Genomic DNA, 15,235 nt, shown 5'->3' with positions numbered 1-15,235 from the left:
CTAGTCTCTCCATGGTTGTCTTTGCTTCTCTGAAGAGCACTGCCACCCTCTCATTCACTGGGTTCAAAGTCATCTTTGACTCTCCCTTCTTCCCCCCGACATTCAATCAGTAATCTGGGCCTTCATTATTCTTGCCTAGAACATTATTAAAAGCTTATCTCTAACATTCTGTATCTGTCAGGGTCCAGTCAGAAGACAGAAACCACACTAGGTTTTTTGGTTTTATTTTTTTGTTTTTTAACAGAGAAAATAATAGAAGGAATTGACTAAGCAGGTGCTAATAGTTTTCAAAAAGTAAAGAGGAGCACACTGATTTAGCAAAGAGATGGGAACTGCGGGAAGCAGCCATGATGCTCGGGGCTGGGGAAACAAAGAGAAGAGATGGGGGCACCCTTATTCAGATGCCCCCAGGACAGGTTTCCGAGGGCTAGGAGTCAGACCTCCCAGCAGAGAGCGCTGTCTGGTTCCTGCTGGGGCTTCTAAGGGAGCATGATGTACGTGGTTTGGGGAACACGGGAGAAAAGCTAGACACTGATTCCAACTGTCACCAGCAGGTCTTGTTCTTTACAAAGAAGTTTTTGGTTTCAGTGATTTTCTACATTGTTTTTCTTATATTTAATGGATTTCTTCTATATTTACTGCTTTCTTCATTCTGTCTACGTTGACTTTAATTTTCTTTCTCCAGATTTTTTTTTTAAAGACTTACTTATTTTCAGAGAGAGAATGTGTGAGCACACATACAAGCAGGGGTGGGGGTGCAGAGGGGGAGGGAGAGAGGGAGAACATCTCCAGCAGACTCTGCACTGAGCACGGAGCCTGACGTGGGGCTTGATATCATGACCCTGAGATCATGACCTGAGCCAAAACCAAGAGTCTGATGCTTAATCAACTAAGCCACCCAGGTGCCCCTCTTTCTCTAGATTCTTTTTTTTTTCTTTTAAGATTTTATTTATTTATTTGACAGAGAGCGAGCACAAGCAGGGGGAGTGGCAGGTAGAAGGAGAAACAGGCTTCCTGCTGAGCAAGGAGCCAGATACGGGATTCAATCCCAGGGTCCCAGGATCATGACCTGAGCCGAAGGCAGACACTTAACCCACTGAGCCACCCAGGAGTCCCAGGAATTTGAATTTTAAACAAGTGATCCCCAGACACCACCCCATCCCTATCGTAGGCCTGTTATTCTGATGTAAATGTTCTATGGACCCCAATTTGAGAGTAATTACTTGCCAGGGGTTGGTGAGAGCAGACAAGAGGATGTAAGAGGACTTTTCACTGACAAGTGAATAAAGAAATTGCTCCTTATTGACCCACTTAAACACAGCTCCTTAGCTTAACATTCAAGGCCCCTGGAGATCTGGTCCCAATCAACAAGTCCAATTTACGGACCAAGCTCCCCACTTTAAACACCCTATAGACCCAGCCTGTCATGGTTCTAACTATACATCAGACTCTCCCATTGTCTCACTTGTAGAGTTCTCTCCATGAGAATGCCTTTCACTTCCAACTCTATATTTCCAAACTAAATATCATTGAAAGACCCTTTCTAATGCCTTATTGTCCATAAATATTCGATCACATCTACTAAGGCTCTCTCCAACCTCTAAACTCTAACAATATCTTATTTGTACCCCTCTTATGGCTTTTAATATTTTCTACATTATACTACAGGCTCATTTATCTTAGCTTTTCCTCTAGACTGCAAGCTCTGTGATTAGTATGCCCAATTAAATGTTATATGGCCTGAAAGACCTACCATGGTGCTCAATAAATATCTACAGAATAATTTAAATTAATGAAATGTGCTTTCCTTATTACATATCAATTAGAAGTGCTGGAGTATAGTAGTTTGGAAGGTGTGAGGCAGGGTATTTGAATTTTAAACAAGTGAGCCCCTGCCCCATCCCTGTAATTCTGATTAAATGGTGTATGGACCACAATTTGAGAATACTTGGTAGAGTTTGAAGAGAGAGAAAGGGAAAGGATATAGCTTGAGAAAGTCCTTCTCTCCCCCCAGTTGAGAATCAGTCTTCAACAATTATGATCACACCACATCCTGCTTTAAAACCATTCATTCATGCATTCAATGAATTTAAATGTTTATTGAACACATACAATGTGTCAGACAGTATTCGTGGTGACTGGCACTCTAGAGCGGCGACCCCATTTAGTATCTAAGTGACCTTGGAGAAGACAGGAACTCCTTTAGGCTTTAGTTTTCTTATCTGCAAAGGCTCTATAGAGGAAAGAACAGATCCTTGAAAAACTGAAAGGTCAATGTGCTTAGAGTACAAAGCATGGTCCAGAGTAAAACTGGTAAACCAAATAAGGTTATGTTATTCAAGGCCTTGGAGGTCATGATGAGAATTTTAGCCTTTACCCCAAGGGCAATGGAGCCTTAAGAAATGGTTTTCAGCAGGAGGGGCCCACGCCCAGGGGCATTGATATACAATACCATGAGTTTCATTTTTCCTCCAGAATAAGGGAAATTAGCAATTACAATCACATTAGTTTAATATTTTGAGGGTACTAAGTAAAAACAGTAATTAATCTTTAAGACTTCCTCTGTTCAATTTTCTAAGTAAGATGGAAAACTAAATTAAATCTTGCTTACTGGTATTAACAGTGAGCTCAACCTATTCCTGGAATCGTGAATCAGTTTATGTCCTATATAAACCTTTTTGCAATTTAAGATTCTAAAAGTGTTAAGTGTCAGAAATGAAATCTCAACTACAAAAAAAAAAATTTATTAAATGTGAAAGTAAAACAGGTACATCTATTTAAATATTTTTTACATATTTATAGATAAAACAAACACAAATAACTTATCAAAAATTACAAGTTTAAAGAATAGTACTATTTTGAAACAACCAATTTGAAAATATCACATTTTCTCCATAATTAGTGAATATTATCTCCAAAAAAATGTAACTTGTATTTTCTTGTGAAAAATAAAATCTTTTTTAGATGCCTGCCAAGATTGTTCAGGAACAGTCCATCTTGCTAAATCTTAAAGTACAATGCCTTTATTGAGAACTTCTGTTTTTACCAAATAGCTTTAAAAACCACCTGCGTTTTCCTCTGGGCTTAGGTGAACTCTGAATCTTCACTTCACTTGCAGACCACAGGGCATCAACATAAACACAAGGAGGTCAGAGGGAGAGTCTGGGGTTGCTTTTCTTCATACAGAGCGAAGGACCTTCTCCTTCGCTGGGTGGAAGACCATGGTGTATTGTGATGTCCAGTCCACAGCACAGGGTCTCACCAAGCCAAAGCAGCCACACTGAAAGAAATCTGCGAGGTTCTGTGTGAACCCAAGGCTGCCAAGGAAGGAAGAGAACGCATCTTACTACATTTCCTGTTTGTACATTCATTCAGACCAGAAACATTCCCTGAGAATTTATAACACACAAATGAACGTCCTTTGAAGGTCCTGTAGCAGGAATCCAGAGGTGAATCAGACAGTTCCCTAGCTTAGAGGACATTAAAACTGAGCCCAGTTCCATTTCTGGACCTGAATCCCTATTTTGAGATTCCCAGGCTTCTGCCCAGCAACTTAATTTCCTTCTGGGTCCCCCACTCACTGGAATGGTGGCTGCCATCAGTAAGTGTCCTTCTTTCCTTTCCCATTGCCCTGATTTGCATTTTGATGATCTCAAAGGCCAGATAGGTCAGAAACAATATAGTCAACAAAGTGGTTTTTTTCCGAAACTTTCTAAGTAAAGCATGGCCCTGCCTCAATTCCTTCCAATACTTTTTTTTTTTTAAGTAGTCCAGAGGTCTTTTGTCCTTTTTTTAGACCTATCATACCACGAATTCAGAGGGAATGGCTTCCAGCAGCTCAGGCTCCTTTCCACTGGTTCTCGCGAAGGGCAGCACTTCTCTGGGTGGAGTAGGCTGGCCCTTCAGTTGAACGCAAGTCCCTTTCTCCTTGGCTTCCTTTTTTTCCTCATCATTTTCCTTCACATGCTTTAGAAAGCTATTTCAGCTCCTTGAGTGCTTAATAAGCTCAATATGTACATGAGCTCTCCTGGCAAGAGTCTTGCCCTTGTGTGTTTACGCCAACAGCATGCTGGGTGACACCGCAGCCTCCTGCAGTTCTGCTGTGGTAACATTTGTGGGGCGTTGCTTTCTGAATGGTGTCCATTCCCTCGATGTCTACAATATCACCTTTCTTGTAGATTCACATGTATGTGGCCAAAGGAACAACTCTGCTTTCTAAAAGGTCTAAAGAACACACAGTGGGTGCCTCTCCTCTTTCCCTTGGTGCTGGTCATTTTGGCGAATTACTGGAACATGGTGGTTCCAGCCACAAGGAAGAAGCTCCTTCCAATTAATCTTACCTATTGGACACTGTCTGGTCCTCCCAGAACCTTATCAAAACCCAACCCCCTATACACATTAGAACATATCTGTGCACAAGGAGGACTGTGCCATTGCTGCTGCTGGGAGAGTTGTCAGGAAAGTACCACCACTACTCCTAGGAAGAGCGGCTCCAAAGCGATTTAGTGAGTAAAAGTAACTTAGGGTAAGACAAACAAGACAAGTCTTTAATTTGGGCAGGTTTTTGGAAGCGAGATGCAGAGCAGCTCTAAGGCTTTCCCGTCAGTGCCGCCAGCGTATGTTGCTATTACTCGATAATTCCCAAGCATGCCCCAGTTCTCTCATCTCAGGCCCTGCACTCAGGCTCCTTAGAGCTTGAAATTCCCTTCTGTCCTTCTCCATCAGGCCCCACCCCACATCTTTCAAGGCTCAGCTGAAAAGTCCACCTCAGTCACAAAGGCTTTCATCCTTTAGTGGAGTAAATATTTATTCCTCTGGTTAAACTACTGAGAAAGGGACTTTATTATCATTGCCAGTCTGAAGCAATCATCACAAGCTTAGCACCACCGGCCACCCTCCATCACCTTAGCCATCTCTTCCCAATTAAGTCAATTCCTCTCCTCTCTAAATACAGATCATAGTCCTAGCCCAGGCTCTGATTTCCTTGTCTAACAGCCTAACAGTTTCATCTTGTACCACGAGTGTGCTTTAAAATAGACTGCGCATGAGATATGCAAGTGAGCGTTAAATCCCCTGAGGGCTCAGGGTCACCTCTGCAGCACTCCGAGCCTCCAAGACCCCGAGATATATGACAGGGAGATAAGCTTCAAAGCCTGATTGTTCATATCATAAGATGACAGCCTTCGTACAAACACTCTCATTTTCAATGGAGGACAGGTTTTTTACAACCGATGCTGTGCAGAAAACACACGCCAAACCTTGAAGCACTGGCTTCTCCCTGACACAGATGGGCACATTAAACACAGGGCTCAAAGAATTACTGGTGATAGAAAGGCAGGTGGAAAATCCTGGCAAAGCTCACCATCTAATGCTTTCCGCAGAGAGCCTTGTGGCTGGAATTCTCAGCCACATGCTTGGTTATCTCACCTTGACTTCACGCCAGCAACATGCAATCTTGTGACCATGTGGCTTGACTAGAGAGATTTCCCATCTTGGCAAAACTTCCAAGTCACTTAACTATTTGTGCTGAGTCCAGCAGACTAAGTCCCAAACTCTTACCACCTTGGGGCTCATGACCTTACCACTCACCTCCTGTCACTGAGGCTTCTAAGTAGGAGAGGTTCAACTCCACCAGACAGCAAGTTAGAGGAGAACAGCACAGCCTGGGTGGTGGCAGTAGGCTGGGAAACCAATGGCCAGACTAGCATTCTCCACAGGACACAGTGGCCAAAACAGAGCTGACTTACTTGTACGGGGTCCTCCTGAGGGACAATGTCTGTTTCATATGCCTGCTCTGCTTCAGTAGGCTGGTTCTCTCGTGGGAGGTCAGGCCCAGGAAAGCAATCTGCAAAACAAGGTTGGAAGGTACATGAAAAATACCATTATGCTGAGGTTCTGTCACTCTTAGTGCATCACAGGACAGTGGTAAACATTCAGTACCCCCCGAAGACAGTATAACCTAGCCTTCTAACCAAGGATCATGGTGAGGACGACGACTCAACAGCTCTAAATGAGACAAAGTAAATCTAGTAGCTGAGCACTTTTTTTTTTTAAGTTTATTTATTTTTCAGTAATCTCTACACCCAATGTGGGGCTTGAACTCACAGCCCTGAGATTAAGAGTCCCATGCTCTTCCGACTGAGCCAGCCAGGCATCCCGAGCACTTATTTTTTTGAGTGTCTATATTAACCTTCAACAAAGCACAGTCATGAAATAATTGTTTCAGTAATTCAAGCCATGGCTTACAAGCCTGTTTAGATTCTCAACACGTTCAGCATGTAAGTTTTAGATGAATAAAACTACATAAGGTCAATATTACTGTAAGTATCTCACCTTGTGTGTGCTTCTTAGTGTCTCTTTAGAAAGGGCCAACCGAAAAATTAATCTGAAGTAAAGGACATTTAAATCCATAATTTGGGGAAGGGTAAGAGTTAAGGTGACTTAAAAACCCCCAAATCATTAAAACCCTACTATTCACTGAGTTACTCCATTTAATCCTCACAGCAACTCAAATATCAAGGTCCTTATCTGTAAAACACAGATTATCATACCATCCTCCCTCATCAGCTTGTTGAAGGATTTGACATAATATATTTAAAATACACAGTGCAAAGGCTTCCAGAGGTGAAGTAACGGGTCCAAATTCACACAGCTTGGAAAGTGGCAGAACTGAGATGGACATCTCAGTCAGTGTGAGAATAAAGTTCATGGTTCTTACTATATTCTATGCTCCGTTTGACCTACTACAGTCAAACCCCATGACTCACTAGAATAGTCAGCAAATGGAAGGCTTCAAACAACTGAATTGTTCTATTAAGAAAACCACTTTACCCTGAATTCCTATATTTGAAAACTATCCAAAACTTTGAGTCCATTTTCCTGCCTTAGAAAGTATAAGAAACATTAAGCTTTCTTTAAAAAAATTCATATTATAGTCTCACATATATCTGTACTTGTCCTAAGAGTCCAGAAAAGAAGAAAGAGAATTAGAATTGAGGTCTCAAATCTTCGGTTCTACTTCTCATTCCGCCTCTCACCAGCTGCGTGGCCGAAACAAGGCACTCAACCTCTCAAAGGCTTAGTTTTCTCATCTGTAAAATGGAGACACTGCTTTGGCAGTCTACCCCTCAACTGTTTGTCAGGAAATAAATAGGAAAGTGCTTTGGAATATGTAAAGCATATATAAATATAAGTTATTATAAGATATTAACAATCAATGATGCTAATATTCATTCTTCCTGAGTCTGTGGATACCAGAGGGACAGGAGCTGAAGATGAACATTCTGAAGCCTCAGTTCAGTGTTATCAGCTTCATTTCTTTCCTTAGCATTTTTTTCTTTTGTCTGTCGTCTTTATTTATTATTATTATTGTAGAATTGGTTACTTCCCTGTAAAAGTGAAATGCATTTTGCTTTCGATGAGTAATGCTCTAATTATCTGAGGTCTTACAGTAATTGGCTCAGGCTGATCACGGCTGTCCATTCCACGAGGGCAGGCCATAGCAACAACAAGAATTAGGTTACGCTTAGAGGGGAAGGCAGGCAGCAGGAAAAGGACAGTAGCTTCATAGGAAGCTGAATGTGACTACCACCCTGGAGCGTGAACTTTCTAATGGCCGTGACCTTCCCTGGAAGTGTAATTACCACGTCCACAGGTTGGTGATGGATCTTGCATTTCTTCCCCCTTCTATCCACTTAAGCACTGCATAATAAACAGGATAACAAACAGGGTTGGAAAAAATGAGGGAAGACAATCATCTCACAAATGTTTCTGAAAGCATCTCACGATGCTTTTTATATTTTATATCATGTTTTCACACACCTTATGATTTAATTGTATGATGAAAAAAGCCTTTGACTAGGCTGTCAGAAGACCTAAGTTTCCAGTTCTGATTTCGCTACTGAGGAACCCTGAGCAATTCAATTCACCTCTCTGTAACTCTACCCGTAAAATAAAAAGGTCAGATTAGATCATTCCTAGGGACAAGCTAACAACTTATTATTCTAACCTTTACACGATCCTGCGAGGAGAGTAACATTATCAACTCCATTTTACAGACAAGGAAATTGAAATTCAAGAGTCAAATGACATGCCTACATCCAGAGAGTAAGTGAAAGAGGTAGAACTAAGACCCCAAAGCCTTCTGATTTAAAATTCAAGGCTTTCTACCTTATTACAGGCTACTGGAAATTTTATTCAAAGGCATCATAAGAAGTGAAATAAATACCTGAAAGAGTTGATTTAATAACAAAAATGTTGACCATGAGAAATGGAAAGTTGCTAGCATGAAGATATATAAAACCCAAGGGGAACAGGCCACAATCTGATTGAGGTAGGTCCATAGTCCATCTTCTCTGAATGTTGTGGCACAATGATTTGACCAATCTGTGAATTAATCAAAAAAAAAAAAAAAAAGAACTCATTATTTAAAAAGGCAACAAACTAGTGATCATTCTTCAAGAAGATAAAATCACTACACTTCTACTCAGGGAGAAGAGAAATTAAGACATGGTAACACGGACTAGAACCCAACTTTAAGAATGCTATCTTCCAAATGCCAGCTTAACCAACAAAGATGAAAAAATGGTACCTCACTACTCATGAAGGCTATGATAGCATTGCATTGGTGGCTGGCAGTAAAGGAATAAAAGCAAAACAGGTCCGTAAGACCACCACGAAAACCATCCTATTCAGCATAAAATAAACTGGCCCCAAGTTAACTGTTCAAGGACTTGATAATGGAGAACAGCTGTATTTAATAAATATCTGCTTAGAAAACTCTTTATCTTATCCAGGATATACAGCAAGATATGAGTCTGCTATAGCACTGAATAAACTCTTATGAAGGGTTCAGATCAACAGGCCACTGCTATAGGCACAAGAAATCCCATAAGCACCCAGATACCATCGGAACACAACCTAACAGCATGCGGTTACTGGGGGCACTTCTGCACCGGCACCATGATTTATCCTGTAGAGGGAGAAAGTTCAAGTAAAGGAATCATGAGAGAGACACCCCAGGAAAAGAGAGGATTTCGCTATGGACTTCGTGACCCCCTAAGCCATGCAGCTGAGAGCAGCAGTAAGGAGAATGCAGGTAGGCAGCAGCAGGAATAAGGGAACCAATCTTCAAGGTTTTGTGAAGCCAACAACTTATGAAGGCACCATGACCATATATAAAGGGCAAATTATTTTTGAAATAAGAACTCTGTAAATTTGCACCTTCGAGGTTTCATAAATGCATCTGACAATTTGATAAGTAGTTTCAGACATTTTCCCAAAGCAGCACTTAAGAGCGCCTAGGATAGAAAGAAAATGAGTCCCTGACTTTTACTATCACCTGTCTGTCCATTTTAGTCTTAAAAATCTATTTTTTCCCCTTTTTGAGTCTCCTTTGGTTCCCAACCATCTTTCATGACTATATGTCAGAAGCATTCTAAAAGCAATCATCACAGAGTAGCAATCAAGGCAACAAGTTAAGGCAAATTACACTCTCTTTAGAGCTCCTCATTATGACAGCAGACAAGATGCATCCCATGCACCTGATAGGACCAAAAAAGTATGTAATTTCCAATAGCAGGTAGAGGAAACAGCTGCTGCATGGGAAAGAATGCCTACTTTTTTCCAGCTTATAGATTTCTACTGCTCTTTTCTGGGAATTTTTTTGATAATATAGCAGGACCTCAAACTGAAATTTTCATAGGACCGATTTTAGATTTAATGTCAAAGATACGGCGACAAATGGCCACATACGTTATCTTATGCAATATAAAAAACTTTCATATGTACGAATGATACGTTCATATCAGGTGGTCATTGGCTAATGACAGGGGTTCCTACTGTTCCAAGACGATCGTTTTCATCTTTAGATGGCTCTGACAGTTACAATGTTCTTTCTAACAGTGATCTAAAATCTTTCTCCCTGTAACTTGTAAGAGGCTGACACTTTCTTTTTCTTTTTTTTTTTTTTTTTAAGATTTTATTTATTTATTTGACAGAGATAGAGACAGCCAGCGAGAGAGGGAACACAAGCAGGGGGAGTGAGAGACGAAGAAGCAGGCTCACAGCGGAGGAACCTGATGTGGGGCTCGATCTCATAACACTGGGATCACGCCCTGAGCCGAAGGCAGACGCTTAACCTCTGTGCCACCCAGGCGCCCCGAGGCTGACACTTTCTAACTGTCCACCCTGCAAGCAGACCTCACAGCAGATGAAACGGATAGAGGCCACACGGAGCCAGAAGTAGCTGCCACTGGCTCACACAAGGAGTGTGCACGTCAGGGCTCCAGCAACAGGAATGTCCACGGTAAACCACGAGGGTGGGATGACAGTGAGTCCTCCTTAGAAAAATGAGGCACAAGTTCACTTTTATCCATCTGTGAGATGATGATAAATGACACAATGTCCTCATTCAGTGTAAAGAAATATTGTCGGAATACAGATGGGATAAAAGTAACCAAATACATTCAGCTAGTCTACACGGTTGCAAGTGACTGTAAAGTGGGACCATTCCTAAGAAACAAAATATAAAAAACTGGATCAGAGCCAGAGAATAAAGACAAAGAAGAGGGAAGAACCGATGCATGTAATAAGAAAGCAACTTGGAAAGAATGAAAGTGATGGAAAATTACTTCTGTCCTTATCAATACAGTCTTATGTTGGACACAGACACCAAACAAAGGTGACTATTTTTAGAGAAGAGAGAAGCGGGAGAGACAAGAGTGGTGTAAAATCTGGCTCCTCTCCCTTAGGATCAAGTCCAAGGGACAAGTTGGTCCAAAGGCCAGCTTAAAAAGGTTTTCCAGGAATATGTTTTATTGTTAGGCCTTAAAAGGGCAGTTCTTTCAATAGAACTGTCAAGAAATCTTTTACTTCTTACACCACAGGACATAATTTAAGAGGTTTCTGAATTCCAATGCTCAGGATTACTAATGGCCTTTGACAAGAAATGAGATCAGGGACCACAACCTTCTGACTATTAGATCCATTTGAGATGGTGATGGTCACAGAGCTACAAAAGCATTCCCTACTGATCACAGACACCCAAGGTGTCAGATGGGAAAGGGGCTGACAAGGTAACTGAAGCCCTCTCCATGCCTATAGCAGGGCAAAAAAAAAAAAAAAACCATTTCACATAGATATTAAGAATCTCTAAAAATGAAACCCCAAACAAACCAAAACTTGTAATACTGGATGTTGCTGGGGAGGGGAACTGGGAGGCTTAGGGACAGAGTAGGAGGATTTATTTTTCAAAAACTAAACGAAATTTAAGCTAAAGAATGCTGGAGAGGGGAAAGGGGGAAGGTAGGGAGGGGTGGTACTTAGGATGCTAAGGGAAAAAGAAAATAAAGAAGAAAAAAACGTTCCTAACATCTTCCCGAATCATTCCACATTTTAGCTCAGGAAATAAACTAGTATTCTACTGGCAAACTCTAAGGCCTGAGCATGAATACAATAGGAGGGTGGGTGGAAACAGATTCGTAGTGAGGCCAGAGTCTCCCAAAGCCTTCAAAATAAATAAATAAATAATAAACAGTTAAGGGCAAAATAAACTACAAGCGCTATAGGTTTTCCCAGTTAGATAACGTACTCCAAGGTTTGCAAAGCGTAGCCATGCAATGGTTAGGAGCTAACGCAAATCCTTCCTGCTTCAATTTAAACCCAGGTCTTCTTGGTCAATCACTTCGGAACAGCCGGATGTCACTCCCTGCTGAGCCCCCTACATGCCTGCTCACACTGCTACTGAGAAGTTATTCTCCCTTCTCAGGGATGCAGAATAAATGGTCTAAGGTTTTCTTCCAAGTCATTATTTCCAAACTTTCAATGACTAATAGTTGTCCCAGCAGCTCTGTGACTTGACATTTACCAAGTGGCATGGACGTTCAGGGGTATGGTTTATCGACCCCCGTCAGAATGTGATATACAAGAATTTACCAAGAAAAGTGTGTGTGGGTATGGGTTCATGAGCTTGCTGTAAGAAAAATTTATACTTACAGATGAAAGATTCATATATAATCCAATCACAAACGATGGAGAGGAAAAATAAGAAGAATATGTAATAGCGATGGTTGCCAAAACCTACATCAAAAAGAAAAAACATATTTAATACTTTCTTACAATGATTTTCCAGACCAAGACCTTATTAACCACTTTCCTGTCAAAAGGCTTCACCAAAGTAAAAAGTAAATAAGCTTATGCTTTGATTTTAAATAGCATTAAACCAAACCAAACAGCTCTGATATGTCATGGTCAACTGTCCATGTTAACTGAACTAATATTTATTTGTTGCTTACCTGGAAGACTTCATTTTTGGACAGAATAAGATTTACTAAACACATGCAGCTCTAGGATGGCCTATAACTGCACTGGAGAAAGGGGAAAAGGCAGGACTTTGGGCAAATCATATCCTCTCTCTTCCTTCCTTCCATGTAACGAGTTTAAGAAGTACAATTTTGGGACATCAAGGATCCACTTGATCAGGAGAACAGAGAAAGTGAATCTGAAGAGCAGCAAATAGATACGCTGCAGGAGACCAAACACAGGAAAACAGGGGCAACCTGCAGCCTGAGAAAGGTCTATAGAAGTGAAGCAGGGGGGAGGGTGCCAAGCAACCGAGCCCCACTCTTGTGTACGTTGCTCTGTTGATGCTGGAGTTGGGAGCACGTAGAAGCTAATGACACAAAGTACCACCATGCCCCCACTTTCTCCTACGGCAGCAGCACAGCAGAAGGAGCAACGCCCACGGCAATGGGGAGACCTAGGTTCACGGATGAGTAGTTGTGTGAATGTAGGTAGATCACTGAACCTCTCTGATCCAGTGTTCTTGCTTCTAATATGGGGATAAGATCTCCTCTGTCTGCTTCAGAGGCCTATGGCAACCAAACACGAGGATGCACGTGAGACCACTATGTTAAATGCAGCGTAATGAAAATATATGGGCTCATTACTGTTGCTTTTTCACTTCCATCCAAAGCTGCCTGCTGTAATGCTAACCAGCCTATCTTTACGGTGGGATGGGGTCCATGAAGCTTGGGGTCCTAAGAATGACCTCGTCACCTATTCTCTAGGAATAGCAAAGAACATCAAAATGCCCCAAAGAAACCTGACTGTGAAGCAGCCTTTTGTTCAAGATTTTAAAAGCATATTTTCAGTTGAAGACAAATGACCATAGTTCCTCTGAAGTTCCTCATAATAAATCTCTGGTTTTTACAGTGACCGCTCAGAGGAAACTCGGGGCTACAGGCCAGGACAAGGAATACTCCCCATCATCTCTGGTTCTGGCTCCTACCTGAGCTTTGAAGGAGGCAAATGGAGAAGTAAAGGAGAAAATCAAGTCACAAAACATGGTGAGAACCTGGCAATTTGGTACAGAGGACTGGTATTACTAAAATAATCTCAGGCAAATAATTTACCTTTTATATTTTTTCACTTCTAAAATGGAGATAGCAATACCAACCTCATAGGAGTGCCCTGATGATCAAATAGGATGCTAAATTTAAAAGTGCTCTATAAACTCTAAAGTACTGTACAAATGATATTAATTATTATTATCAACATTGACAGTTTTCCGAAAGTGTTATACCGTGAAAGGATTCTCTGGTAAGAAGAGCTACAAAATGGACCCCTCAGACGCCCTTCCATTTTTTTCTATGAATCACACACATAGCTAAATATATGCTTAACTTCATAGTGTTAACTACAAAAATGCAATCTCTCACCTACGCACCGTCCAGTCCACAGACAATGTTGATCATACCGAGCGACACAGGAGTTACACACGTGGCAATGAAGTGACCTTAATGGCTTCCTTATCTAAGTGAGCAATTAAGACAGGTCTAAGCAAAAATCAGTGTCTTAAAATGGTAACAAATGACAAGGAAAATCTTACTCCTAAGTCATAAAGACATGGGCACAAATAATCCTAAACAGATCATCAGTTCACGTAGAGGCTCTGGAATGCCTTATTAATATCTACCTCCAAATATCTGTTTTGATTAGGCCATCACTAAAAGGGATTTGACTTCCAGAGCCTATTCACGCTGACGAAGGGGAAGTGAGGCAGTACCAGGCAGCAGAATGAGCGGCGGATTAAGAAAAAGGAAACCCGAGTTACATTTCCGGTTCTGTCAATACTTTGGGGGAAGTTGTTACCTCCTCCCTCTAGGCCTTGACTCCTCAATTGCAAAATGAGAGTTTCACTAAGTGGTTTCTAGGGTCATCGTGAGCCTCTGACTTGAAGCTAGTTCTAATATATGCTTCATGGCAGGAAAAAGCAATCAAAACACACTGTGGATCATTCAGAGAGATTTAACCACAGGCAACTTCAAGAAACTATAAACATCATTCCCTCATACGCTCAAGGCAGAAAACTATTCTGAGAGTAATACAAAATTAGAACCTGGTAAAAACATAGGTGTACAAATACACCATGAAGATTTAACAAAGGCTTACATGAGAAATGTTACCAAGAATTTGCTTTCTTACTACGGGGGAAAAAAAGACTCACAAGACATGATGTACAAAATGTTCTGAAGTCCAGACAGCCAGTCTCTGCAAGGGTGATGATATTCTGAAAGGCATGAAATTTGACCTTATGGTTACGTTTTACTAGGGTATGTATAATGCATGGTTATATGCCATTCTCACAGCTCTCTCTCCAAACTGAGGCAGCCAGAAAAGCAATTTGGAATACTTATCACCAAATCATCCTATACCTGAAAATAATGTGACTTTTCAAGGCTGCATTTTCAACCACAGCCAATAAATTAGAATGCACAAAAATTACACCTCCCCTTCTCTCCACGAATGGCAAGCATCTCCCAATTATAATGTGCTAGAGAAAAATACACACACACACTCTCTCTCTCTCTCTCATAAAAAAGAAACCAAACCCATCAGTAGACACCAGAACTGATGGTTCTAAGCACCATGCGCTCGTCTTTCAGGAACATGGCTAGAGGTCACACAGACAATACTCTCCCTGACTTGTACACATTCGAAAGCAAAGGAAGCCATGCATGTCAACTGACAGTGTCACATCTGAGAAGAGAAGGGCATCTATTGTCAATAAGGACTCCCCCCTTGCCCCTGACTGGTTACTCTCCACGTATTCAATTGGGGAAGTTAAGCTAAATGATCATTATCTAAGTGTTACTATAAAGAAATCGAGATTATGTTTGCTAACAAAATTATATTCGAAAAAGTCTTGGTGGGTATGACTTAGAAAAGAAAAATA

General features: G+C 41.2%; 1 protein-coding gene and 1 pseudogene across 1 annotated transcript in view; both read right to left on the bottom strand.

Moving 5' to 3' along the window:
• Positions 1-2,088: 2,088 nt before the first annotated feature.
• The window catches only part of ZDHHC13 (zDHHC palmitoyltransferase 13), a 48,421-nt gene continuing 35,274 nt past the window's right edge, over positions 2,089-15,235 (bottom strand). The window contains exons 12-17 of the mRNA XM_087855341.1: positions 14,507-14,569; positions 13,719-13,812; positions 11,995-12,078; positions 8,228-8,385; positions 5,748-5,845; positions 2,089-3,317 (exon numbers count right to left, since the gene is read on the bottom strand). Coding sequence (XP_087711467.1) covers positions 3,179-3,317; positions 5,748-5,845; positions 8,228-8,385; positions 11,995-12,078; positions 13,719-13,812; positions 14,507-14,569 — 636 coding nt within the window. The 3' untranslated portion in view covers positions 2,089-3,178. The remainder of the gene's footprint in view (positions 3,318-5,747; positions 5,846-8,227; positions 8,386-11,994; positions 12,079-13,718; positions 13,813-14,506; positions 14,570-15,235) is intronic.
• On the bottom strand, positions 3,324-5,741 carry LOC123799492 (large ribosomal subunit protein eL21 pseudogene; annotated as a pseudogene).

This window comes from Ursus americanus, chromosome 24, assembly GCF_024610735.1.
Source record: "Ursus americanus isolate L20-20 chromosome 24, mUrsAme1.1.p, whole genome shotgun sequence".
Classification (NCBI taxonomy): Eukaryota; Metazoa; Chordata; class Mammalia; order Carnivora; family Ursidae; genus Ursus; species Ursus americanus.
The sequence above is the reverse complement of the archived record's forward strand: the minus strand, read 5'-3'. Positions and strand labels throughout refer to the sequence as shown.